General features: G+C 51.5%; 6 protein-coding genes across 6 annotated transcripts; 4 read left to right on the top strand and 2 right to left on the bottom strand.

Moving 5' to 3' along the window:
• Nucleotides 1-2,711: 2,711 nt before the first annotated feature.
• KRP23_1698 (Pectinesterase) lies at nt 2,712-3,743 on the top strand (the record flags this gene model as incomplete). The annotated part of the gene is made up of 1 exon (XM_067886358.1): nt 2,712-3,743. One exon carries the CDS (start codon nt 2,712-2,714, stop codon nt 3,741-3,743), a length of 1,032 nt encoding a protein of 343 aa, XP_067749031.1.
• A 3,598-nt stretch (nt 3,744-7,341) lies between these two features.
• Nucleotides 7,342-7,887, top strand: KRP23_1697 (RxLR effector protein; the record flags this gene model as incomplete). The annotated part of the gene is made up of 1 exon (XM_067886357.1): nt 7,342-7,887. The coding sequence occupies one exon, from the start codon at nt 7,342-7,344 to the stop codon at nt 7,885-7,887; it is 546 nt and encodes a 181-aa protein (XP_067749030.1).
• A 755-nt stretch (nt 7,888-8,642) lies between these two features.
• KRP23_1696 (uncharacterized protein) lies at nt 8,643-8,963 on the bottom strand (the record flags this gene model as incomplete). Its single annotated transcript, XM_067886356.1, has 1 exon — nt 8,643-8,963. The coding sequence occupies one exon, from the start codon at nt 8,961-8,963 to the stop codon at nt 8,643-8,645; it is 321 nt and encodes a 106-aa protein (XP_067749029.1).
• Nucleotides 8,964-18,111: 9,148 nt separating this feature from the next.
• On the top strand, nt 18,112-19,122 carry KRP23_1695 (RxLR effector protein PSR2; the record flags this gene model as incomplete). Its single annotated transcript, XM_067896033.1, has 1 exon — nt 18,112-19,122. The coding sequence occupies one exon, from the start codon at nt 18,112-18,114 to the stop codon at nt 19,120-19,122; it is 1,011 nt and encodes a 336-aa protein (XP_067749028.1).
• A 1,014-nt stretch (nt 19,123-20,136) lies between these two features.
• Nucleotides 20,137-20,619, bottom strand: KRP23_1694 (uncharacterized protein; the record flags this gene model as incomplete). The annotated part of the gene is made up of 1 exon (XM_067886354.1): nt 20,137-20,619. The coding sequence occupies one exon, from the start codon at nt 20,617-20,619 to the stop codon at nt 20,137-20,139; it is 483 nt and encodes a 160-aa protein (XP_067749027.1).
• A 643-nt stretch (nt 20,620-21,262) lies between these two features.
• Nucleotides 21,263-26,095, top strand: KRP23_1693 (putative cysteine-rich receptor-like protein kinase 39; the record flags this gene model as incomplete). Its single annotated transcript, XM_067886353.1, has 1 exon — nt 21,263-26,095. The coding sequence occupies one exon, from the start codon at nt 21,263-21,265 to the stop codon at nt 26,093-26,095; it is 4,833 nt and encodes a 1,610-aa protein (XP_067749026.1).
• Nucleotides 26,096-26,930: the final 835 nt, after the last annotated feature.

Raw genomic sequence — 26,930 nt, 5'->3', positions numbered from 1 at the left:
GTACCCTCGTTCACGACGACTTGCGAGCTTGTGGTTACGAAGGCGGTGCAGGTGGTGCTGATGGTCTAATACACTGATGCCATAGCTGCTTGATTTAGCACTGTAGTACTTGGTTGTGATTTTCTACATGCCCAACTACAACTACTACAGCCAGCTCGCTAACATGGAACGCAATGCTCAATGTATTATTGAACAGTCTTGTGGAGCTTGCCTCTTTCGTTGTACTCAGACATGTATTAATACGTAAGTATAATAGATATGAGTCATTGAGATCAAATCCAGCATCACGCTTCTCCTTGCTGGAGAGGTTGTATGGATAAGTCGAGCCACCACTCCACATAGAACATTTTGGCGTCGGGAAGCATACACGTACAAGCTTCGTCCTAAATTGTAGGCTTGGTGTCGTAACCGCAATCAAGTTCCGTATCCAAGCGGGAAAACACTTGGCGACAAACAGGAAGTGTTGCAAACGAAAATATATTGGGCAGTACATGGTTATCCAAATCGGCGAGCCGAGGCTGAAACTTTGCTTCTTCTTCTGTATCCCCCCCCCTCTTCTGGTACTTAACTTGTTTTAGTTGATATGCGAGATGACACCACGCTTATCAATTCAATCGGAAGCTTCAGTGCCCGATGAGTAGGTGCGTCGTGATGTTCCCGGAACAATTCGATGCAATATTCATGCACGGGCGAGGCAATTACGTCAAGAAAAGCTATCAGGACACGGCGTAAATGTAGAAGATGACGAGGGGTTGCCTCCCAAAGATTGTCTGGAGGCGCTGAAGGTGAACCGATCGTTAGACTCAACAGTAAAGTAAACCGCAAATGTTGGCCATCCACGCCAAAATCCAGGCATACAAAGAAGTTTCTAGGTATGTCTCAGTATATCGTCTTCGCATCGATGGATGGCTCAGATACTGTCCAAAGTGGCCAATTCGAGCTAGGATTTTCCACAGCACCTCACAATAAACCGTTACCGATGAAACCCTCGATTATCCCAAGCGCGGGCCAGCTCGTCTGCGCCAACTGTCTGCCTGGGACCGATAATGGTTTCCCCCCTGTATTGAGTGCAGGCCTGGGTGCATCCCCACGGCCACATTTCCGCTCGAGTAAATTGTCAGCGGCAATGAACGCACCCTTAGCCACAAGCATCTTTGCGTCTCCTGTAAACGACAACTACACCCACTCATCTTAAAATTGAAACTCTAAAAAATAGTAGCCACCGCACCGCTTCCATCTCTTTAGCTTGTAGCACGTTGCCCGCGCCGCAATGAGTTTTTCGTTCCGACCTAACAATGCCGCGTCGAGCCCTAGACGAGTATTTCCTCGCACGCCTTGAAAATAGTGCGCACGCCAGGCAGATCCACCACTTTTCGCTGTTGAATTGATGAACCCCTCGATATCCGTTGAAGCTTATCGATAGCGTTATAGTCGCTTGGGCTGTCACAATTGCTGAGCATGTGGCCTCCAAATCTAAATCTCCATCGCACTCCAGGTGAACGACCGCTGCAGGAAATGCATTTGGATTTCGCAGTGATATCTCAACATCGGATCGCCGTTTGTGCTCTCAATTTCAGAAGAGCGGCGCTTACTATCAAACACTGCGTTCATGAATTGACCAAAGGCCATTCTCGCCGCCGGGTCACGACCCTCATCCACCGCTGCTCTGATACTCAGCTGGGAGAAGACAATATTGCTTCGCATTGCACTTTCCATAGTGTTTGCTAATTTGGTAGTAACAGGTCCGTGGTAGCTCAAATCGGTCACCATCGGCTCCAGCACAAAAGTGCACCTCAGTGATCCAGACGGCACACGGTTCTTGGAGCCCCGCTCAACGTTTCTCCATTACATTGCTCAACCCTTCAGACTCCGTTGAACATATCTTCATTCAGGAACATACTTGCCACTGGAATAAGGGCATTGATTTTCACTCCAGCCTTATCAGTTGTTTAATATCTCTGAAATTCTCGCTAAAGCCTTCACAGTCAAAATGTTCAAATTGGTCATCAGCGCCATATATCCAGCTTAGTCCCGTCCTCTTTATTATTTCCAAGTTGGGATGTGAGATTCATAAGCACGAAGCACACTGGGATTTCCTGTCACGTCGCTGCTGATGATGAAAAGCCCGTAAGGAAATCGCACTTCGAGGCGAGGAGACGAGTCGCCCCAGACCCCCTCACCAGTATCTGGCGTTTGATTCGTGGCGCGTCCATGGAGAACTCTGCACCATCGAGAGAGGAATCCCCAACGCTGCTACCGAGCCCTATGAACCCTGCCATACAGCATGACACCTCGTTATGCGGTTAACGAGTCGTCGCAGGTGTCGGCAGGAAAGCTAAGGTTGGTCCTGGGTACTGCGAAAACCTTTTCATTTGCACACGCGTCAGCATCTCGATGAAGCCACTTGATGTCCGACTGGTTCCTTGGAACGGAATTGCTCGGGTCTATGCAAGGGTCAAAATTTAGTCTTGCATAGAGGAATAAGGAACTAATCTTTGGTGCACTTTGATACAAAAAATAGCTGTAATCTCTCTAGTGCTCGATCCCAAGATGAATGTACAGTTCATCCGTGCACACATAGCATCCGAACAACGATTCTATGTCGAGAAGTAACGATGGTCTTACATGTAGTACGAGATGAACAGACAGGGGCTTCATCCAGCGTTCACTTCTCGTTTTTCCCCGTGTTGCTCAAGACTTCTCAGCGTTCAATGCAAGCCTTTGTGTTGCCACTCGCAGCTCTTGCTGGTCTCGCGATCAGTTCTGCAGCTGGAGTCGAAACGTGCAGCGGACCAAATGCTCGAATCGAGCCTCCGCTCGGTGCCATCGTCGTCGATGCTTCGGGTGACTATGACGGCAGTTTCCTGACTGTGTCGGAAGGCGTCGAGAACTTGGCGATCACGACGAAGGAGCAGACCATCTTTGTGCTCCCGGGCGTCTACAAGGAGCAAGTGTTGATCCCGAAACTCGCAGGGCCTTTGGTGCTGCAGGGCTCCACGTGTGACACGATGACGTACGCTGACAACGAGGTGACCATCGTCCAAGCCACGGCGCAAAAGGACCTCCCCAAGGAGCTGACTAAAGGACGCAATGACATGACGAGCACACTGCGTTTCAAGTCCAGCAATGTCAAGGTGTACAACCTCAACATCGCCAACACGGCCGGTAACGTCGGCCAGGCGGTGGCTGCTACGATCGACGGGACGGACTACGGCTTCTACGCCTGCAACTTCACCGGCTACCAGGACACTTTGTACGCCAACAAGGGCCGCGAGCTCTTTGCTCAGTCGTACATCAGTGGCGCCGTTGATTTCGTCTTCGGCTCCAAGGCGACAGCGTGGTTCGAGTCTTGCGATATCGAGACTGTTGGTAAAGGCTGCATCACCGCCAACGGCCGAAGTGACGAGCTCAATCCGTCCTACTTCGTGTTCAACAATGCGCGCGTGTTCGGCTCCAACGCTGTTGGCTCGTCTTGCCTCGGTCGACCGTGGAGACCTTTTGCTCGCGTCGCGTGGCAGAATAGCGAGCTCAGCGACGTCATCAACCCTCAAGGCTGGTCTGCGTGGGATAGCACGTCCAGCACGGACGACGTCCACTTCAGGGAGTTCAACAACACCGGCCTCGGCGCGGCTACCGACGAGAGAGTTGAGTTTAGCCTCGAACTGCAGAAAGCAGTCCCCATCACGGACATCCTCGGCGAGGATTTCGAGACCGAGTGGTGGGTCGACACCGACTTCTTGTAGATATTAAACGGCAAATAAACCATAGCGTCTTCGCATTTCAGCTCGAATGCAATGTTCACTAAAGAGTAAACTGAGCGAAACATGGAGCGGGGTATCAGTATGTTTCACAGATGATCGTCAACAGCATCAAGACGTTTCGTTGCAGCAGGCACGAATAATACTAATAAGTACTATTTGCCCGATACAACCGGCACTAATTCTGTTTACCCGTCGCAGCCGCCAGCGTCGTTCATTAAAAATGCATTTTTGCTTAGTGTTTCTAGCGACATGTGCATATTGTTCATGTAAATCAGTGCCCGTTTGCATTGCCGGCTCCATCGCAATGTTTGCCGCAGCGGCGAGAAACTCCATGAGACACTGCAGCATCGCAGTTAGTCCGGTCGTTCGTTCGCCTCCGTCCAGCTTTTTTTTCTCTCCTCCCACTTGTACTTTGTGCTTCTAACTAAAACACCAGCCACGAACCTTGGAATCCGTTATGGTTGATACCAGCCACTCACGAATATTATTTGGCGCGGTTTGTACCGCTTTTCTGATAGCATCTCGTGAGCTCTTCTGCAAAAATTCTGTGTTCACAAGTAGCCACAACAACCACTCGCTTGGGCTTCGTGGTAATGTTGTACATACCAAATCCACTCGATCCGTTTCACACAACCACCACGCCATTTCCGCGGGTCTCCTGTCCATGAAAGTCCTTGCCGTATCAATAGTCAAACGCGCTCCATTCTCAACTAGCCACCGCAGCAACACCACCTCCCAGAAGTTTCCGGCGACCTCGACATATTTGTTTAGTTCGCGGTCAGTTCGTGTCTCAAAAAAGCGCCGTACCAAAACGATGTACCCCGTTTCCAACGCTAGCTGCAACATCGTGCACACGCACATTCGATAACCGTCGTGGTGGTATCGATCGAGGGTCTTTAGCAATCCGCACGTTGTATCGTCGTACCCGGATGCGAGTGTGAATGAATATCCCGATTTCCTCAATCGATCAAGGGTCCTAGTGAAGCACTCCCCCATCACATACAGTTCCGAATGCCCCAAGCTCCTTCCAATACCATATCGATTTTCGAAGACAACCAGCACTACGTCTAAGTAACCACGTTTTGCGGCCTCGCCCAGGCCCCATCCAGACGACCGTTGAGTAGTATTTTCTTCGAGCCAGCACACCATCTCTAGGTGGCCCCTCAAGGCCGCACATTCACTAGCACGGTCAGAGTAAACATCGTCTCCGTGCTTGTTTAGCCACTTAACCGTGTCAATATGTCCATTACGGGCAGCCCAATCTATGGCTTCAACTGTGCGCGTCTCCGGTCTGTTCTCATATAGCCACTGCACAACAGGCAACTGGCCTTTAGCAGCAGCATACTCCATGATTCTTGTCGTCCAGACCTCCTGTCGGTTTACGTGCAGCCATTTTAGGATTTCGAGATGGCCATGCAACGCAGCTCCTTCCATTGCTCTAGCAGTACATCCCTCGGACCGATGGACGTGTAACCATTGTAGCACATCCATGTGTCCCTCTTCCGCAGCTTTATCCATTGCACCTTCGTCAAATTGGTCACTAAGATTCTCGTCAAGCCATTGCACCATGTCTAAATGTCCATTGCCTGCAGCCCACATTGCCGCCGTGGTAGAACCAACCTTGCAGTTTCGATGCAGCCACTTAACAACTTCAAGATGGTCTCCAGAAGCTGCTCCATTCAATGCTCCGAAACACTGGAGCCCGTGCATACTAGCTGGCAGCTTGCCTTTCTCGTTTATTTCCCTCGCCTCGATACTTCCGGTTATGCTCAAACAAGTTTTTGGTAAATGTTTATGCAGCCACTGCACCACCTCTAATTGACCATTTTGTGCAGCTCTTTCAATTGCAAATGTGGAGTGGTTGCCAACACCTTTGCCGTAAAGCCATTTCACCATATCAAGGTGGCCATTACCTGCAGCTTCATCCATTACAATATTAGCCATGTCCACGTCGAGCTGAGAACACAGCCACTTCAGGAGTTCGAGATGTCCGTGCTCCGCTATTTTATGAAAGACAGACGTCAAATCGCACTTCCACGGCCCTCGACCATCAGAACGCTTGGCTATCAACCACTGGAACACGTGCAAATGTCCGCCTTTGGCAGCAGCTTGGAGGATTTGTTTCCAATCTGGTGCCGCTCTCGATAGCAGCAGCTCCAAGTACATCGTAGACACGCCACGCTCGCAGGCTTCACAAAATTGATCCACGGCGACAAAATGTAGTCTGAAGTCGTCGATTAAAAGAGCAACATGAGGAAGAGCATCGCCGCTCTCAGGCAGGCATTTGGCGCAAATCAGCTGGCCCACGCTCGGAACAATTGAGGGCTTCATCGGTAATCGTTTACTGTGAGGTGCTGTGGAACTTCCTAGCTGGAAATTGTCTTCCATCAATCTCTTGCCTGTCAGTCTGAAACATCCATCGACGCGATGGAAGTGCCATTGCCACTCAGATGATATACTAGGACATGCCCAGAAACTTCTTCGTAGGTGCCTCGATTTGGCGGGGATTCGAACTGACATTTGTAAATATCCCCCGACGGTTAGAACGTTTTCGCAACCATTCCAATGCGAGCCAAACCCCTTCAAGTAGGTTCTATAGTGGCGGCAGTGATAATAGCAACCCAGCGTGCACGTTTTTGGAGTCCATGGGCCCCAAACAGCGCAAGAGTCTCCAGGCATATTTCGCTGTAGATCGCGTCAAACTCACCAGCTCGCTGCCCTGCACTACCGCGACTTGCTTCCTGGCCAAAGGTGCCAAGGTCAGGGTGGTCACAACTTCATGAGAACCACGCGTAGTGTCAAAAACTGTCGCCATCATTTGACAGAGTGCGAATGCCTGCACACAGGACCCAGTGCAGCTGTAATGGACACCAGAAAACAAATCATTTCCAACACCACCGCTTGCGTCGTGTCAGTGGTGTTCAAATCCGCGAGCATCAGTGCCAGCGCCGGACTCACTGCTTTTCGCTCAGCGCCATTCCTCTGTTCTTCGACCAACTGTAGAAATCAACTAGCAAACACTGCTTGAATTTCGGAAGCATCTTCGCAACCGATTCTCTCTCTAGCCATTCCTTTCTACGATTTCTTTGCACCTGACCTCGACGAGCGATCGACAGCGAACCGACTCACATTGTGCGTCATAATGCGTACTCTACACACTTCACATCATCTTACTTTTTATTCCACGCTCATCCTTTGCTTCACGGCATAGCAAGGCAGCCGTAATACTGTCCGTACATGTAGTATATGCGCTCCATGCAACACAAGGCACAGCCTGCACAGGAAACAGCAGCAGGATGGCGCTCCTCGACGGCAACAAGTTGGTACAGTAGGTCCATATCCCCGAGTTTGAAACTTATAAGCGGGTCGTGCCTATAGCAGCGCCGCTGTGCTCGAAACCCATGCCACGAGCCGTTTCCCATCCGAGGTACAATCTCGCGGCAGCCTCGCTGTGCGAGTCGCACAGTGTGCGAGGCTGTGCGGCACACGAGGCCTCACGGCATGTCGACAGAGCAAGGACTTACAGCACCTAGGCTCACTTTGCAAAGTACTGGCCGCCATCAAGACCTGCAACGTTGGGATGATGCGCGTGGGTTACGTCTTGCTTGTCACGCTTCTCGCGAGCACTGGCGCAGAACCTGCCACTGTGCACGTCGGTCAGCCCACGTCCCCCAAGATTGCAATCCGTGATCTCGTGGACTCTGTCGCTGCTGCTCCAAGCAACGCCGATGATGGGCGACGCCTGCGAGCTCACAGATTGGTAAACGGTGAAACAGAAGTGGCCACCGCGCGCGACGAAGAGAGAACGAATCTCGACCCGAAAGCCGAAAAGTGGCTCGCTTCCTTGCTAACGAAGAGCGATGCGCACTTGGCTGGTCTTGCTCGAGCGCCGAAAGGAATCGACGTTGAGAAGGTACTAGAGCAGCTGATCTCGACTAGCACGGCAGGGTTCAAGACGCTCGTTCGCGATGGGGTCACTCCAGACTCCATGTTCGTGTCGCACGGGATTGAGAAGAAGTTGCGGGAAATGACGAAGTCGCAGTTGACGCGTGATGCGGACGTCCAGACGTATCTTCGGTTCAAGGACTTCTGGGATACGTTGCCGAAAAAGGTTACGTCAGCGTAAATCCATTGCAGTTTGATGCAATTCCCTGCTTCAAGCTCTCGTTCACTTCCGATTCAAGTTAGACTGCGGTCTGTTGGATGCAACTGGTAACTTGGTCGTAATATCTGGTACAACCAAAATTACAGCAACCTTCACGTGTATCCACCGTTTCTCGTCACCAACGTTTGGTACCTGACCACAATGTGAGGCTCGGGGTATACCACAACACGACCGCTACTAAGATAGGCGAGTCATCTTTAATGTCCAATTCATCTTTGCTTGCTTCATGGAAGTAAACCTGGCGCAACTTAGGGGGAGCTGCAAACACAAAAATGTTCGAGATAACGTTCTGATCCAAGTCAGAGAGCGCAGCCAAGCCGATGTTCTCCTGCTGCTCGCCTTCAGGTTGGCTAGGAATCCGTTGGTGCGCCTGCACACTTAAGAAGGCAGCCTTGTGTTTGAGAAAAAAACTCCAGTAGGCGTTTGATTGGTTTCAAATGGTGTTTGGCAAACTCTTTCCAGTAGTTGCGATAGTGGGGTGGTGAAAGCACAGCAAGAAATTCGACGCTTTGGTTCACTTCCAACATTTTCAGCAATGCCTTCAACTCATCTTCGATATGGTTTGCATAGTGAGCCCCAGAAATGGCATCCCAGCCAACGAGTTGACTCGTGAGACGCACGGACGGAGCGTACGGGACCGCGTAACGATGTAACTTGGGCACCTTTGGTAGGCTGGTCTTGACTGTTAAATTCCTAACAAAACGAGGCTCCTCTTTTCAGCAGTACATTGCATTCTTCACTAACTCCACGATGAGAACAAAGTAGAATAGGCTCGATGCATTGGTTCGTTTCTCTTGTGAATAATAGTTCGTTCGAGCTAGCTCCCACTTGTGATGACTGCTGGCAAAAGTGCGAGCCATCAGCTGTCCGAACGGCTTCTTCACCGCGACCCCATCTGCTTTCAGGTCACGGTCAATGGACATCCACAGCGAAACCTGCGAGAACCAGACGTTGCCCAGCACCATCGACTCCATCATCTGTGTCACCAGGGAGTTGATCATAAAGTCGTGGAAGTGTGCGATCATCGGTTCCAGCATATACGTGGCTCTCAGACTTCAGCTCTTCGTCCTCAGAACTCCACTCGAACTCCTCCCACTGCTGATTTACTAGCTTTTCAGCCGCTCTGACCCCGCCCAGGATCTTCATCCTGCTTGAAGCTGAACTTGTAGAAGGCCGACCCGAAAATACACTCTCGCTGGTACTTTGATGCCTTTTCTAGGCTTTTGAAATTGTAATTTGTGCCTCGTTCCTCGCCAACATTTGCTTATATCCCCGCTGGAATATTCACGTTGGCCAACTCCACACAAGGACTAAATCATATTCCATAGCGTCATTTTCTCCTTCGTCAGTGACCTTCTTCCCCTCGAGATCCAGATCCAGTAAATATCTGGGAGGAAGGACTTTGTCGAAATCCCCGTTTGCTCAATTTCACACCACAATGTTCCGATAAAAGATACTTCCATGCTGATTGGTCCATGTCTGCCAAAATTGACAGTAATGACAGCGCTCCCCGAGGAATTTGGTCTCGTTCCTCGGAAAATCGCGACGCGACAGCGGATCCACTTCCAGACGCCGTGTGCCGACGTCCCACACCTCCTCGTCGCGCTCGAGGCAGCGGTAGCCGATGCCCTTCTCCAGCACGGCACACCACGGCGTTATGAGGGCCCAACGCTGCTCGATGGCTTTTTACACTTTTCCCCTCACCAATAGCAGATTCCCTGGTTTGGAAATGATTTTATTGGATGCTCAGGGTCTGCAAATTGTATCCATGACATCACATTGATCACATCCGAATGTCGTCAGCTACTAGCCTTTTCAACACAGCTCTTCCTCTTGTAGGAGACTTCCCTGTGCACTACTCCGTCTAGTAAGACGATTGAGGATACTTATTGCGCTTTGACCTGTACGGACAATTGTTTTAGTATCAAACACACAAAAAGACGAGAGGTTTGATTAATTCTTAGGAGTTGGTGTGGCAGGTTACTCTGTCTTGGCTCCAAAAGGTACTAACAACTTGCCCTGCAAACGGAAACTGGTCCTTGTGGTGCACCTAGGAATAACTGTTTGCTACAGAGCAAATTGAGGTTTCCGTGGACAATCAGAAAAACTCAGAAAGTTAGACCTTTTCCACGTAGTGCAATCGAACAGCTTTGCCAACAATGCATAAGTCCAAGTACCCACCAACTGAGTCGTCCTCGCTTGGAGAGTCTACCGCTCCCATCTCCGTGGTTACCAGGGAAACACCATGAGCGAGCCTCAACGTTGCGGAGCTTTGCCTTAAACCATGATTGAGTACCACTACCCGCATGCTCGAGAGCATTTCGAATAGCCAGGTTCGAGAGGACTCCACATTTACGAGTATTCACAGGATATCACACAAATGTGTCTTGATATGGTACGATAGCTGAGTGAACGCCTGAGTGACAGTCGATACGCAACATAAAAAAGAAGCATCGACATACATCTTCAAGTTCACGTTGCACCCGTGGCATGACAGCCATCGAACCATCCGAATATCCCCCCGCTGTAAAATCTTTTCGCGAACATCTGGAATACTTATTTCAACTCCGCAGTAAACTATCTTTGTTATTTCCAAATCTGCATTCCATGGCCAATCTTTTGGGGACCATTTCCGATCTTTTGGTCGTGCTTGATATCCCAATCCAAGCAGCCACTCTACAATTTTTCCAGCCTGGAAAGACTAAGTATATCGTAGTTACTTCGAATCCACTCCTGAACCTCCAAATGACCGTTCTGGACTGCCGACATAAATCCTTTGGCTGAGCAAAAGTTGCCATCCCACAACGCTGTCACATTCGCGTGCAACCACATCAAAACTTGGAGATGTCCATTCGCAGCAGTTGCATCCTTTGCACCCGAGCTGTCTAAACGCACATGCGGGCGCCGCCACTGAATCACGTTGAAGTGGCCTCCTTCAGCTGCTCTGGCCATCACCTTTGCTGTTATGTGACCTCGACACAGAAGCCTTTCACAATCTCCAACTGGCCGTTTGTAGCAACAAAATCCATCGCATTGACCAATCGATCTTTAATACCATGCCCAAGTAGGCACTGAATCACAATTAAATGTCCGTTGCTCGCTGCCAAACACACGCATCCGAAGGTTTATCTGTGGTGAAGTTGCTGTGGAGCTAAGTTACAGTCTTAAGATGACCTTGCGCGGCGGCCGACTGTAGGACCTTCCTAAAATCTCTCTTCCACGGCCCACGGCGGTCTTGGCGCTTTGCCGCCATCCACTGAAGGTTTTTTTGTGCAAGTGTCCGCCTTGTGCAGCAAGACGAATTGTTTCCTTCCAATCCGGCACCGATCGTCCGAGAAGGTACTCAACAGATTGCAGAGAAGCACCACACTTGCATGCGGCGTTGAGCGCCTGCTGCCCAGAAAAATTATCCAAGAACTCCTCAATTCGGATTAAAACGTGCGGAAGACATCCATTCCTTGGGAGGCACTCGCGACAAACAAGACGAACGGAAGCATGAAGTGGCAGCTCGTCAACGGTCTCCATACTAGCGGTAGTTGAATGTGGTGCTCCCTAGAGAACAAAAGAAGCTGGAGACCCTTTCTCATAGACAGTTAAAATCTGTCACTATAATGAGAAACAACTTCATTCTCGAAATTCTCAGTCGGATACTGTTCATACCAGCGTTCTCGTCATTTATCCTCGCCAGTTCTCCATTTCTGACAGTCGTCGACTCCGTCTGTGCAGATTGTCTCCCTATTTCCATTCCTTTGTCCTTCAACTGTTAAATTCACTCTTGGATAATATTTGTGGATCTGGAGCTTTCGTATGATTCTCGATCGAACCTTAGGGATATTTGTTGGATCGCGAACCTGCCCTTGCTTGAGCTCAGGCGGTGGGAAATACAGCAAACAATGGTCAATTACGAATCTTGCAGTGGGTGCAGCGGCTTCAGGAAGTTGGTCGTGGGCCCTGGAGAGAAGACTGGGAAGGAACCGTAGCTTCTGCCTCTAGAAACGGACATTTTGATGTTTTGAGGTGGCTGCATGAGCAGTATTTGGATTCAAAGTGCACGGAGCAAACGAGAAATGGAGCAGCGGAGAACGGGCATCTTGAAACTGTGCAGTGGTTGCATGCCATCGTGGAGCAAGTTGCACGACTGAAGCTCTGATTTTAGCTGCTGCTAACGGACTTTCGGACGAGGTGAAGTGGCTGCATCAAAGTCGAAATGAAGGATGCACTACACATGCGATGCTTGGCGCTGCTGGCCACGGGCATTTGGAGGTGGCCAAATGGCTACGCGAGTATCAAGGTGAAGCGTGTACGCTGCTGTTTATGGAGATGTCAGCCAGAAACGGATATTTATCTGTTGTGCAATGGCTATGGGGGCAACTGGAAAAAGACATTCCTCCAGAAATTGCAGTGTGACCATCTGGATAGGGTTGATCAAGAATGGGGTGGGATGTACGGATGCTGCCATGGATGGAGCTGCGAGTCACGGTCTATTGGATATTGAGAGATGGCTGCATGAAAATAGTGCGGCGGAATGGACCGCGGATGCGATGGCTGAAGCTGGGCATCTCGCACTCGTAAGGTTACTTGCACTCTGTAGCCTGGATCCCTTGACGGCAAATCCAGCTACATGCAAGATCACTAACCATTGCTAGTCAATCCTGATGGCAATGATGCGTGAAACAAACGGGATTAGGTGCTCAAATATTGATGGCTCTTGTGCTTGTATCCCCATGGATGATGATTCTATCAATCTCTCTCAAATGCGACCCCCCATTGAACAGTGAGGCCACAACAAAATCTGACGCCAACGAATGAAGGCCTCTGATCTCTTACTATCCCCAACTCTGGTTCAGTGGACTTTCACTAAACGGCTTCCAAGCGCCTGTGGTAACGTATCAATTAGACCAGACGGCACTCAACGAAGCTTGTAGACGTGGTGCGTCTGTCGAGTATCTCGACTTTTTCCTAGCGCATACAGCCCCAAATTGGAGGAAAACAGTCGAGTCTGCGGCCAAAGGTGAACGTTCGCATGTGTTTTGCTGGATGACTAGACCTCGGTGCAGGTCGGAGCCCGTGGAATGGGGACCTGGACTATGCATTTTATAAGGCGACTTCCCATGGCCACCTCCACATAGTTACGTGGCTGCACAGTCGCCATGGTCTCGTGTGCTCATCGACTTTCATCAATGAAGTTGCGGTCAACGGCATATGGATGTGATTTTGTGGGTTTGTCGCGATAATATTGCGTACGAGCCTGGTCTCATTGCAAGGGCTACTTGCGGAGGGCATTTACATATCGTACAGCAATTACACGAACGCCTTTCGGTACTAAGTCCAGATCGAAGTAATATGATAGAAAGCGATACCGCTGACGAATTGATGAATTCGGATAATAATCCTCACGCTTGGTGTAGCCACGCGTTGCGTGATGCTATCAAGGGTGGCCATGTGGATGTTGCGCAATAGATCTTTGACAATTGCACTCGAGAGGTCTCTGAGGATGCTTGTTGGTACGCAGCTTATAACGGAAGGTTAGACATGGTCAAGTGGCTCCATGATCATTTCACTGATTATTTCACACCACCAGCAACGGATACTGCTGCTAGCCAAGGACATCTAAATGTAGTGAAGTGGTTGCATCAAAATTGCTCGGAAGGATGCACATGCAATGCAATGGATAGAGCTGCCGAGAATGACCACCTCGAAGTCGTTCAATGGCTCCATGCGAATAGAGATGAATCTGGATAGCTGTATCTAACCAGCAACACGATGGTATTGCCCGATTGGTAGCCAAACGACCACTTTACGAAGGAAGGTCTTAGACTAGATCGACCAAGCGAAGATTGAGGTCATCTCAGCCACGCGCTCCGTTGAATTAACGCGAGAAGTGCTTGAGCTCATGGAAGTATGGCAAAACAAAAGTCGCTCTTGCGGAGATGTATCGATTATGCTGCAGAAATCATTGCTGCGAGGACACATTAATCTTGTTCGGAATTTTGTGGAGCATCGAACCAAAACCGAATTGATAAAGTGACCCTCTTGCTTCCATGCGTGCCGTGCCGAATCACCCGGTCTAGACAAAGAAGTTCCGGACTTTAAAAGCCCCCAGGCATGTCGGTCTTCGACGCCCCAAGCTATTAGAGCTGCCGCCATAGTTAAGCTTAACCTGCTTAACAACAACTTTTCGAACAACCTGCGCGGACCTCCTAACCTTAGTTAACCTCAAGCTAACCTTCATACAAAAACCAAGAAAAAATATATTGGATCCTTTGAATCCAAGGCTACAAGTAATAGAATCGTGATCGAAGACAATGGAAGAGCTCCGGTCTCCAGACCGGACGTCGCGCTCACCTCTCTGCACACCGGGGCGTCTTCGCCCCATGCACGGCAGCATCAGCCGCAGTATCTCTAAAGAAGACGGTTCAACGCTTGGTCCTAGTTCGGAGCCACGCCTGGGAGGCTCGTCTAGAGTTTCAAGCCCGACTCCGACCTCTTGTCGCTACCCGCTACGCAGCCGTTCCAACACACCCCAAGCCATCGATCACAGTACAGCCCCCAATACTCCAACCTCTCAGAGCAAACGACAGTGGTATCCTCAGTCCGGTTCTTCACCTTGTCAGCAAAAGAAACAACACACAAGTGCTAGAAGTATCGTCGTCGCCGCAACAGTCCCACAGCCAATCTTTCAGTGGTTGCAGTCGAACCCAAACACGATCCGAAATTAGATCTAGCTGTACACTTTCGGAGCATTCCTAAGCCCGGGACACTGCTTGAAAGTGATCCCCCGTGAATATTTGCTGCACGACGCCAGCGCAAGCATCACTTGTGGTTATTTGTTCAACTTTTTCCTCATCCGGCCTTCTGGTATCTCTCCGAGAAAGAGTTAGACACCAGCAACGCCGCTTACGCGTATTGCAAGCGGTGTAAGATGACGATTGCTTTCGTGATTCGTAACTATAAAGTGACGGACCACTTGAATCATTTTCCCACTACTTGTGCTCTACACGTCTTCGGTCCTTATTGCCATCTACACCGCCTTGATAGCAAGTCGTGCCAATGTCGAGCTATAGGATCCGATTCGAACAATTACCGCGTTTGCATCCATACTCTGCGGTTGTGAGCTTGCCTGTTTCGGTTGCCTTCCTTATGCATCACTGTGAGTTGAGATCATCCGTATCACCCGATATGCAAGACATGCATGGGGTTCCGTACTCGATCACGACGGTGTGAGTGTGTTGATCCACCTTAGGAATTGTGGTGGAGAGGGCTCTCAGAAATCGCTTTCTGGAAGGCTCGGTCGACACACAAAGCGCACTTCATACACTGTACGTCGCGTGCAGTGCGCAGAATTCCCGGGTTCTTGACTAACGTGATTTCTTGGGATGGGGGGTTCAGGCTTGTACAACTAGGGTCTTCAGCGGGGATGGCGTCTGCGTGGAAACCTTCACGCGACGTCGGGGTCTTGTAAGTCGTAGCGTCTCTCAATAGACGTGACTTCTTCTCCGTAGAGGGTGTGCTATTCCTTGGTTGTTGTCGGGATCGACGAGTTGCTATTCCTGCCCTTGCGGGATTTTGTTGTTATACCTGCCCTCGCGGGGCTTGAGTTTTACGTGCCTTCCTGTCAGACACGGGTTGTGGGGGGTTGAGACCACGACAAGTCTTCCTCGATCTACTGAAGCATGCAATGTACTTCCCAGAAGCAGAGGAGGGAGAGACTTAGTGTCCAAGAAGGTGTATTGCTTCGCCTGTGTTCTTGCCTGCTGATTCATGACTGACCATACAATCCTCCTATGCTTTGCGCCGCCGTCGAACTACTTCCGACTTACCCTTGTACACTCATTCAGAGGTGGCATGCCGTCTTCTCAGCCCATCGTCCAGCGCCGCAATCTTGTTTACGCGTCGGAGATGCGTTCCTTGAAGTTCTTTTTATGGAAACATTGAACATCGAACATCGAACGTCGAGCATCGAACGTCGAGCGTCGAGCATCGAACGTCGAGCGTCGAGCATCGAACAGCACTCCAAGCCGAACCGTTATCCTCCGGGTAAGTGCGACTCCACATGGCTTCGATTCGCCTGTGTTCCGAATGTTCCTCGAATGTATCCGTTCTCAACGTAGCTTTGCCACATTCCCTCAATCTCTGAGGCCACTACACCACAGAATTGCACGAAGACGATGCCTTGGCTAGTGGAGGAATACTTGGTCAAGTCAACACGTGTTGCCACAGTGCCACCCGCAACGCGAGAACGAAGTTGAAGCCCTCGTCACTGCGCATTTTCGAACTCATCGCTCTCGTCGGTACGACAGTTCCCTGCACCTTGGAGGGGACTGCATGAAGGTGTTCAATTCACAGAGGAACGTCCTCTGGGGTTGTACGGTACGGTAGTTGGTCTCGCTGCAGCCGCTGAAGGCCATCGTCTGCGCCACCACTTTGTCGCTGTGCTACAGCGCCTTCATCACCTATGGCAGCTCGTTGGTTTGCTTGACATCCTCTTTGATCTTAGCCTCCTGCAGCTTGATATCCGCCACGCTCGCCAGTGTCGTCGCGGTCGGGGGTCTTTGTGTGCGTTGATACAATTTTATACTTTGTTTTTTGTATGCTAATATTGTGTGGGCCACAGCGATTAAGGATAAGTAGAGGTGGTCGATTTGAGGTGAGGTTAGTTAAGCTTAGTTACCTAACCACGACAGCTCTACAAGCTATATAGGAGTCTATAGTTAGCAATGACTCATGAGATAGATGATCCTCTCTCTCCCCCCCCCCCAAACATTTTTGAAAGAATTGTTCATCGTGTCGCTTGTTTTCAACGACACTGCAATAAAGATGTTGCGGCGGGGCTCGTTTAATCCTCCAGGCGTCTAAAATACTTCTCACAGTCATCTCCTTTTCCAACCATTCAACACTACGTGTATTGTTGTGGCGCCGGTGGCCTGTATGAACTGCAATTGCGGTGGATCCCGCACGTTTACGAAATTCATACACCATGCAGACATGGTACCGCATCCACCTACCGTCACACCTTTACATGTACCAACACCTTAAGCGCCATTTCCCTATTTTCTCTCACTTTTATCATCTTTTTTGGACTTCAATATTAATAAAACACAAGGGAAAGGTTTACGTGAAATTGTAAAAGTGTGAGGAAATAAACCGAGCAAAGCCTCTCAAGACTTGTCAATGTCGCCTTTATCACGACTTTATAAATCCGGACGGAGTCGATGCACTGTACGTGATATTCGGGTGCACCCGTGCAATCAAAACCTCAGGCTGAATGGTTGATTGGCGATAATGCCGAAATAAAACCGCAGTTAAGTCCAATACTGGCAAGCCTTGCGGGCCTCCCTCACACTTCTATCATATTTTGACTTTAATCGTTGTGCGGTTGTCACGTGAACCTTCCCCATGTGTTATATTTCAAATCCGATCCGAAGAAGTGCCATAAGCTATGCACTATAGAGCATCTTCACCAATGTGGCTACAGTATTCTGTTCCGTGGACAACTTCAAAGAAGAGCCACACAGCAAATTACCAACTGTAACTACAGTTCCAGTGTCCACAGCTTTGGCAAAATTTCCGAAGTCAAAATTGGCTTAGGAGCCTCGAAGGCTATTTTCGCGGACAAATTAGGCTGTAGCCTCCGGACAGCCGCACCCTTAACGTTAACCATGTGCGTAGTAGCCTGTGACGTCCCAAACCAGTTTGATTTTCGTGAAGTCTCGGCAGAGTCATCCCGTAAGAGTCTGCCGATTTTTCAGGTATGACTCAGACCTGTAAAACTGAAAAATGGCAGCTCCCTATCGAAATTGCCATTCTCATCCAAAAATCAACTTGGGGAAAGCCTGAGGATCTGCATTTGCCCCTTTTCTCTCGTTTCGGGAATACATACAGCTCGTGCCATGTTATCGTATCGTCCTAAATGAGCCAGTACTTAGGGCAGCACCTCAATATTGGCACCTAATGTCTACATATTACACTAGGCCAATATTTATATGGAACTGCTTGAACAACAGTGTTACTGGCAATGAATCAAAGTTGGGCTAAATCAGAGCAAAAAAAGCCTATATTAGCACTCTATGAGGGAGCTTTAACTTGAAACATGTGGGAGTTAACATTTCTCTTAGGAAAGGGGTACAGTATTCCTCCCACTTGCCAAGTTGCTCCCGAGCCATCGGTGCTCTAGTTCTAAGGGCGATGCGGTTCTACTGCGTGACATTGCTGGTTCTCGTCGCTCTCGTTGCAATTTCGAGTGTTGCTTCGACTGCTGCGAATTCGAAAGCGACTGCATCCAACTTTGCGCGCTCGGTCTTTCATTCCCCAAACGATGCCGTCGCTCAGAGACTGTTGAGAACAGACAAGGCGGAGAACGCAGCTGAAGAAGAAAGAGCGATTTCAGTCGCTGGGGTGAAAAGTGGTTTGACCAAGACTAAAACTTGGCTGCAGTCGAAGTGGGCATGGATCAAGGCTAAATGGGCCGGCCGGAAACTTGTCAAGCAGTGGCAGAAGGAGGAAAAGACGCCAGACGATACCTTCACGGCGCTGAAACTCAACAATAAAGAAGAAGTGGATACGCTGCTGGCCAACCCCAAGTTGGATACTTGGCTGAAGTACCTGACGATATACAACAAGAAGAACCCGACAGAGATGAAGACCATGCTCGGAGTGTTCACGAAGTTCTATGGAAATGAAGCTGTGGCAAGGATGCTCGAATTGGGGCGAAGGAACCCGAAGACACTCAAAAGGGCCAGCTTATTGCAAGATGAACAGTTAGTAGGGTGGCGTATGAATGGTCTGTCCCAAGACATTGTCTTTCAGCTGCTAAAGCTTGACAAAAATCTGGATACTTTTTTCTCGAACCCGAATGCCGTCGTTTGGAATTACTACTTTTTCCGAGGGAACGTGCACAACACCAATGCCAAAACGGATTTGATCAAGACATTGACGACAGTCTACGGAGATGACGCAGTGGCGAGGGCGATCGAGGCGGCGAAAAAGGTGAAAGGCCCCCAAAATTTGCCTGTGAAGGTGATGAGTCCGCAAGCCTTGGCAAAAAAGTTCGAGACTGCGCAATTCAAGCAGTGGATGATTGATGGGAAGGACCCAGCAGCGGCGTACAGAATGCTCACGACAAACAAGGAGACTTTCGACGCAAACGTGGAGGTATACAAGGCGTACAGGACGTTCTACAAAGAGAACAAAAAGTAGGTTAAGGAGTTTTTATCTGTAAAGTGCTATGGCATAGAAATTGTTTCGATTCATGTGTGGAATTGTCGATATTGTTTGCTTGAATGCGTGGCCCCACCTTCCATCTAGAACCAGAAGGTGATACGAGTGTATACCACATGCTCCCCTCGATTCACCAGATACCACACCAGTATGCTCTCGAAGCCGGAACAGATACTGTCGATGTCTCGCTTGGATTTAGTTCGGTGGCCAACGAATTCTGCAGTTCACAAAAGGTCAGCATTTGAGTATGCACAGGATATGCTGCAACTTGGGGCATCGATATATTTAGCTACCTCCGCGGGGTACCTTTACGAGTATATAGCAGACTGCACAAATACTGCAAGAATTGATGCCGTCGCTCCTTACGGGCATTTGTAAGTGTTGCAATAGCTGTACGACAAATTTGACGATGCAACCGTCAACGGCTTGGCATGATCGTGCATAAGCTGCTGTAAGCGGGCACTTCGATGTAGTTTGATCGATGTCAGCTATGCATGGCTGCATCCAAATGGAAAACGCTGCGGGTGAAGCAATTCTAAATGTTAATCTCGAAGTCGTTCCGAACTCATGTGATGGACACGCAGCTCCGAATGGACATGCCGTTGAATTGACAAGAGGGCCGTTCAGTGATCGATAATGCTCATGTCGGAGTTCTCTTCTTCCCTCCACGAGCCAAGGGTTTCCTTTGGGAATCCATTTTGCCTCAACCTGTACGAATGGATTGGCAAGGAAGGGCTTCGCCCCAACGCACCCGTGCGGGAGGTGTACCTCCGCATGGATAGCGAAGATACGAGCGAGAAGTCTTTCGTCACCGAGATCCAACAGCCTGTAGCGTAATGTTCATGCGGTGAATTGCGTTCTATCAAGTGCAGTAGGAAAACAAAAGAGCACGACTCTCATGCAGCTCAACCGAACAGCAGCACATGAAAAATGAAGTTCCATGAGTGTCTTAGCCTCCTCTCCGTCCCCGCATGCTGCACTTACTGCAGTTCCTCACGACGAAGCCTGTTCTCCAATCGGTAGCTGGATCTCCGTCACGCTGTCAGCGTCCTCCTCGCTGTTCCCACTCGGTCTCTTCACGTAAACCTCGCGCGAAGGCCCGGCAGACGTGAGCTTCTCCGACGCAATCCACCCGAAAAACTTCTGGTAGGCTGAGAAGTACCCCTCGCACGGGCCGACGTACACCATAACAGCAGCACGGGGTACAGCAGGCACGTCGCGAGTACTGAAAGGTGCCTCGACCGAGACTTCTGCATCGTCCCCAATGGGGAGACACACTTCCACCTCCACGTCCGATTGCCGGCCGTCCAGAGTGAAGTTGACGGCGAACGTCGGTCCGGCGATTGCGACGTTGTGGGTCTTGGCGCACTCGAAGAGCTGCTTCCAGAGCTCTCCTTGCGCTCGGTAGTTGGGGATGACGGACCGCAGCGACAGCACGCGGACACGCGGCAAACTCTTGACCGTCGGCGTCTGCATCGCCACTGAGCTCGTTCGGCTTTGCACTTTTGTCGTCGAGGCGTCTCCCTGCGCGCGGATATTTTCGACTGTCGGCGCCAAAACCTCAGCGGTCGCGTTGAGTCTGCCGTGTTGGCGGGAGACAACGTGGACGAACCTTCGAGCGGTAAGCTGTCGAGTGTCAGTTCCGAATTCGAGTCAACCCACACAACGAGTCTCGCGTCGACCGGGATGGAGGCGATTTCGATCCAAGGTGGCGGTACTGCACCTCTGAAGCCGCTTCGTCCAGGGCAGGCTGCTCCACCACTACCGGACGAGCGACGGTGGGCAGGATGCTGCGGGTGCGATGGGTCGTGTGCATTCCAGTACTTGGACGGCGACATGCATCTGGTCGACACGAGAGCCAAGGAAACGCCAGGAGAGGATCAACTCGACGAAGGCTCGCCACCTCTTCTTCTCCACCTGCTGCTCATGTGGTGAACTATGTTACCAAGAAGTGTAGCCATGACCATGATTTATATACATTCTGCTAGTAACATCTATTCAAACAGGTCATGTAATATCAAGATTAATACAAACATCCCGATTAATCTAGACACCTCCCAAACATAATATATATCAACTATGAAACTATTACGAATTGAAGATCAAAGATACTTTTTTTATGTTGGGGCTGGCAATCGTTGCTCCTGCGGCGCCTGAGCCGCCTCTCCTCGTGTCTCCGTCGCCCCATGCAGCCCCAGAGCCCTGCGTGCTGTCACTGCTGCGTCCCCGCTGCGTCTCGGGGCTCCTCGTGGTATTCCGCAGTCTCCTGCCGCGTCTAGAAGCTCTTGATGCGCTGCTCAAAGTTCCAACCGGAGGCTTGGCGGACGAAGAGAGCGAGTTTTCCGAGCTCCTGGCGGCCGTGAGCCGCCGCAGACACCAGGAAACGACGTTCGAGACGCTAGTGCAGCAGTTGCAGCAACTTTCGGGGCTCTCAGGTCCTCGGGAAGACGAGGAGAGTGGACAATCGCTTGAAAACGTGCTGCAGATGCTGCTGGAGGCGCCGAGCAAGAGCCGGGAAGTCCATTGGATGCATCTGCAGGTCGACGCGTTGCTGGAAGGAACTCTAGAGGCTCCGGACTGGCAGAAACGCTGGCAGGAGGACTACAAGCAGCAGATTCAGGCGTTCGAGAAGGTTTTGGACGACTCGCAGGGGTTGCAGCGAGGGCTGAGGCAGCTGCAGGAGACGCAGAGGATCGAGATGCTGACGGCGTTGCAATATGAGCGGCACAAGCTGAGGGACAAGGACGAACTCGTGCTGTTCGAGGAGCAGGAGCTGCTGGACCATGCGATTGCGCAGGTTTCGAGCGCTGTGGACGCGTCGGTGCGGACGGTGCCCGACTGGTTCGTGCCGAGATATGAGGTGCAGCTGCAGAGCGAGAGCGGCGCGGTGGAAGGCGAGTGGAACGGACTGCAGGTCACGCTGGAAGACGCAAAGATTGAGGACGATAGACAGGTCGGGGAAGCACGGCGTATCCAGTTTGCGGACAAGTGGCACTGCGTGACGAACCCGAATATTGTCAAGATGCAAGGAGCGTGTCATGTTGGAGACGCCCCGTTCTTCATTTACGAGTCTTTGCGGGGCTGCGTTGCTCTGGTTGACTACGCGAGGAGCGTCCCAGATACCCGGAAGCTGTGGAAACGGCTTGTAGAGGTGGCGAGAGGACTCCACTACCTGCACGCCTCAGGAATCGTGCACGGCGACATTTGCTCTGCCTGTGTGTTGGTGGGAGGTGATGGAAAAGCGAAGCTCAAGCCCAGCGCGAACCCACGCGAGGTTCGGATGGAGGAGCCTTCGATGGCGGACGATGTGTACGCGTTCGGCTTGATTGTTCTGGAAGTTATCAATCCGCATCTGTCCCTTGTGCTAGAAGAGCCTGCAAGTAATTTATCCAGGATTGAGGAGGATCAAGAGAAGCCAAGTGACCTGAGCAGCGCAGCCTGGGCGTTCATTAAGGAAATGACGTCCTCCGATTCGAGTGAGCGACCGAGTATGGATTCGGTGGTGCGGACACTATTGAACCTGTCCGACCGAGAGCACTCGTGGAGCGACATGCAGTTTCCTGAGCTGTTGCTGCACGCGCCAGACGTGTGGACTGCGCTTCGCAGTGCTAGCTTGCGTCATGAAAACGGAGTTGTGTTGTGCGCCCGCGTGCTTGCCCGGCTCGAGCGAGTGCTGTCGCGGCTATGGGATGAAGGCCTTAGTTTTGCTGAAGGAGGAAATGTGGAATACAATTGGCAAACGCGCACGGAGCACTTGCTGCGCAGCATGCGGTACCTTACGCGACACTATTTACCATCTACCGACCAGCGCGAGCTGCTCAAGATTGCTCAGGTTCGCCGCTTTACCAACGAAATCCAAGAAATCCACCACCAGCTAGATGCGCTGCTTGCTGAATTCGACACGGAGAGTCTGATGCCTGAAATTGACGAGACTTCAACCAAATGTACGGGAGACTGGGAGCTGCAGTGGGGATATGACTGCGCAGACGTGATGGTATCGTTTCATAGGTTTCTTGACGGCTGGGAACAACCCGCTTCGGGCGGTACACTGGATATCGAAGTAGCTATGGAGGCAATGACCCTCATGAAGCACGAACTGGACAACTTTCGCTACGATTTTTCTGGTGCGCAGCTGGAGCTGGTGCTGCGGGCCTTTGATTTGTGCATTCAACAGGTAGGAACGATGGTGATATCAGCGACGGAATGGTTTATCCCGGCGTACGAAGTGCGGGATGAAAGCTGGTGGGAAGGTGTCCGCGTCACTGTTCAAAAGGTTCGCCATCTCGTCCCCAAGCTGATTGGGGGCAAGCAATGTGAAGTTGTCTTGCGGCAGGCGGGTATTTGGTCCGAACTCGTTCATCCACACGTCGTCGAGCTCTTTGGTGCGTGCCATGTTGGCCCCACGCCATTTTTTGTATTCGAGCGTGCGCGCGGAGGCTCGCTGAAAGAGTATCTATCAAGATACCGGGCCGCCATCAAGTCTAGTGGCTCAGACGCTAAAGCGCCACCGCATTTGTGGCGACTGCTTCATGAGGTTGCGCTGGGACTACAGTACCTTCATGAACGCGACATAGTTCACGAGGAGCTTTGCTGTGACAATGTTGTGGTTGCTGTTGAAAAGCGTGCATCTACGACCAAAAGTAAAGGGCGTGGTAGGAAGGCCAAATGGCGTCTACAAGATGGCGAAACGATAAGGGAAGTTGCCAAACTCAACGGGCATCAACTTGTACGACTGCATGGACCACGTTTGATTCAAAGCAATCTGGACATCTCCAGAGCAGACGCTGCTGAACGTGCCACGCAGTGGTTGGCCCCAGAGCGAAGAGGAGCAGGCGTAGCACGTGGACCACCATCGTTGGCGTCCGACATTTACAGCTTCGGTGTAATTATTGTTGAAGCTTTAGCCCAGAACACCACAGCGGGGCTCGTTGTCGACGGAGACGCTTCATTTGTCGAGCGTTTACCCGCTCAACTCGACAATGGTGTGTGTGAAATGGTAAAGAAAATGTGCGCGGTTGAGCCAGGGTTCCGGCCCGCAATTTCCTATGTGGTACAGCAGCTCGGAGAGCTAGCGAGTAGAGAACACGACATGCGTCGATTTGACGCGCATGATGAGATCGATGAGGTGGCTCCGAAACATCTGATGGCGTGCGTTGATGTTGAATGCAAACCAGTAACGGTTGCAGGCTTCATGGTGCCCGGCGAGCCAGAATCAACGATTCCAATGGCGCTGGAGCTGCTGAGTTCGCAAATATTCAAGTCGACGAATGGTGACAATGTGGACAATGAATTAAACGCACAGATCATGGTGCGACTGGAAGACATATACGGGCGCCTACGCGAACTCGAAGAAATGATCGGCGACGGACGCGATGATCGCCGCTATCTGGACATTGTGGCCAACTTGGCGGAGATTGTATCACAGCTCAGCGCTCACGTAAATTTCAGTCGCACTGGAAATCGTGGCGCACAGATTGCAGCCATCCGTCAACGGGCAAGCGACAAGTTTTCCTTTCACAAGGACTTAGACGAACTGCTTGATGGGCTTCAAGAGCTTCAACCGCTCTCCGGTTCACTGGTGGTAGAGAAGGCTGAGGTACACGACTGGAAGCACCAGTGGTACGCTAAACGCGCCCATCAGACCGAGAGCTTTGAATGGACATTAATGCAGCCAGAAGCAGCCAGGTTGTTGCTGGACGAGCTCAAAGGTGCCGAAGACCGAGAAGAGATGCTGGCGTTCTTGCGCTTCGAAGTGACGCGCCATCGTTCGAGCTACACGGCCGCTCAAGTTGAAGCCATTGGCACAGCGTGTATCGATATTTCTCGTCGGTTGTCCGATGCTACGGCGCCGTCGCTAGCTGCAGAACGCCCAAGTGGCTCCCATTTTCACCTGTGGCGACCACCAAAATGGTTCATACCTCCGTACGAGGTGGATTTTGACCCACGCGAGTCGTTAGGCCACGGCGCCTTCGCTTCAGTCCACATTGGGATGTGGCTTGGCACTCGCGTTGTTATCAAGAAGCTCATGCCTCCGAGAAATGCGGCCGATTCCCAACCAAGCGTTGTGTTCTACCGGGAGTTGAGTATCTGGTACCGCCTGAACCATCCGTACGTGGTCAAACTCTACGGTGGGTGCCACGTTGGCGGCCAACCTTTCTTCGTGTGCGAGCCCGCGAGCAATGGACGACTGGACGCGTATCTGCATCGGTGCGAATCTAAAGGAGCCGGTGGAGCCAGCGCTGGGACCAGCTTCAACAGCATGAGCAGATCCACGTCCACGACGAGCCGACATACTACGGGTAGCGGCTTCAGCAGGAGTACGTCCAACACATCAAGCACGGGGTTCTCTGTTGAGAGCGCTGCCATCTCCCGGCGCTGTGAAGCCTGGCAAAAGCTGCGCCAGAGCGCACTCGGGCTGCAGTATCTCCACCAGCATAGCATTGTGCACGGGGACCTCAAGTGCGACAACATCCTCGTGGCTGCTGACGGGACGGCCAAGCTCACGGATTTTGGCCTCAGCACAATCCGCAGATACGTCGACAACAAACAGGACCAGGGCACTGCGTCGTCTGTGGTTGGTGCGCTGCGGTGGAAGGCGCCTGAATGCTTAGCCGGCGCGCCTCCGAGCTTCGAGTCCGACGTGTACTCGTTCGGAATGTGCGTGCTTCAGGCGGTGAGCGGCGAGTTCCCGTGGGGCGCGCGTATGCCCGACGTAGCCGTGCGCTTTCACGTTCGACGAGGCGCACCGCCTCCTCGACCCAGGGGCTTCGAAGACGACGCGCACTGGGACCTCGTGCGACAAATGAGCTGCTTCGACCCTCAGCAGCGACTCAAGCTTCCGGTGGTCGTGCAGCGACTCACCCGCTTTGCCGACCTGGAGGCGCGAAGACAGCGTGGAGGGGTGGGCGTGCACATGCGCGAACTCTTGTTCGGTGGGTCCGCCACCAGTTAGCTGCAACTTACTGGGATGCATCGGCACTGAAGGTGTCAAGGCAGTCGACCAATTAATCAAGCGGCGGTATGATACATGGCCCCCCCGAAAGCCGGACCCCGTTAAGCGAGATAACGACGCCATTGCCAGGCCAAAGTCGCTCGACGCTTCCGCCTCGGACGGAACAGCACCTCGTCTCGAGCGTGTCGACGAGACGTACCGTAATCCGGAGCCGGGCTGCCTTGTCAAGACAAAACCACATGGATGTGTCACGGGCGACAACGCGTCAGGCAAATCCCAGCATCCATCGGCCTCTTTGTGGCTGGCGCGCGACCTCGAGAGGACAGCACAGCTCGCGTGGATGCCCACTGTGCATTGCCTCGCCGCCACCGTCCTACCGACTACATACAGTAATGCCTTGAGGTTGCAGCGGACACTGCTGCAGGATGCGGTCGCCGTTGCCAACGCTGCTCGAACACCATACGCTGCTATCAGGCCAGATGGCACCACCGGCACGTGGTACGGCGACTATTGCGCGGTCTCAGTTGAGGATGACACAGTAGATACATGTAGCATACCTGCAGAAGCCTTCGAACATTGAATCGCTTGCCGCCATTACCTGCCATTGTTGGCGAGGATGAACTGGGTTCCGTGGCGAACCTATCGGGCTTGGTTCGTCATGTTGACGGAGGGCCTATCGTCGGGGCTGCAAGCCGAGCAAAATGCACCGACCGAACTCCCATCTCGCGATGCGTGTTCCGCCCAACCCCTGCAGGCGCCAAAATTCGGCCTTGCCGTCCAGGCAGACGCGGTTTCTCGCCGTCCCAGATGGCCCCGCCGATCGCTTTGGGCGATC

The sequence above is a fragment of the Phytophthora ramorum genome, assembly GCF_020800215.1.
Source record: "Phytophthora ramorum isolate Pr-102 chromosome Unknown Phyram_PR-102_s0002, whole genome shotgun sequence".
NCBI classification, from domain to species: Eukaryota; Oomycota; class Peronosporomycetes; order Peronosporales; family Peronosporaceae; genus Phytophthora; species Phytophthora ramorum.
The sequence above is the reverse complement of the archived record's forward strand: the minus strand, read 5'-3'. Positions and strand labels throughout refer to the sequence as shown.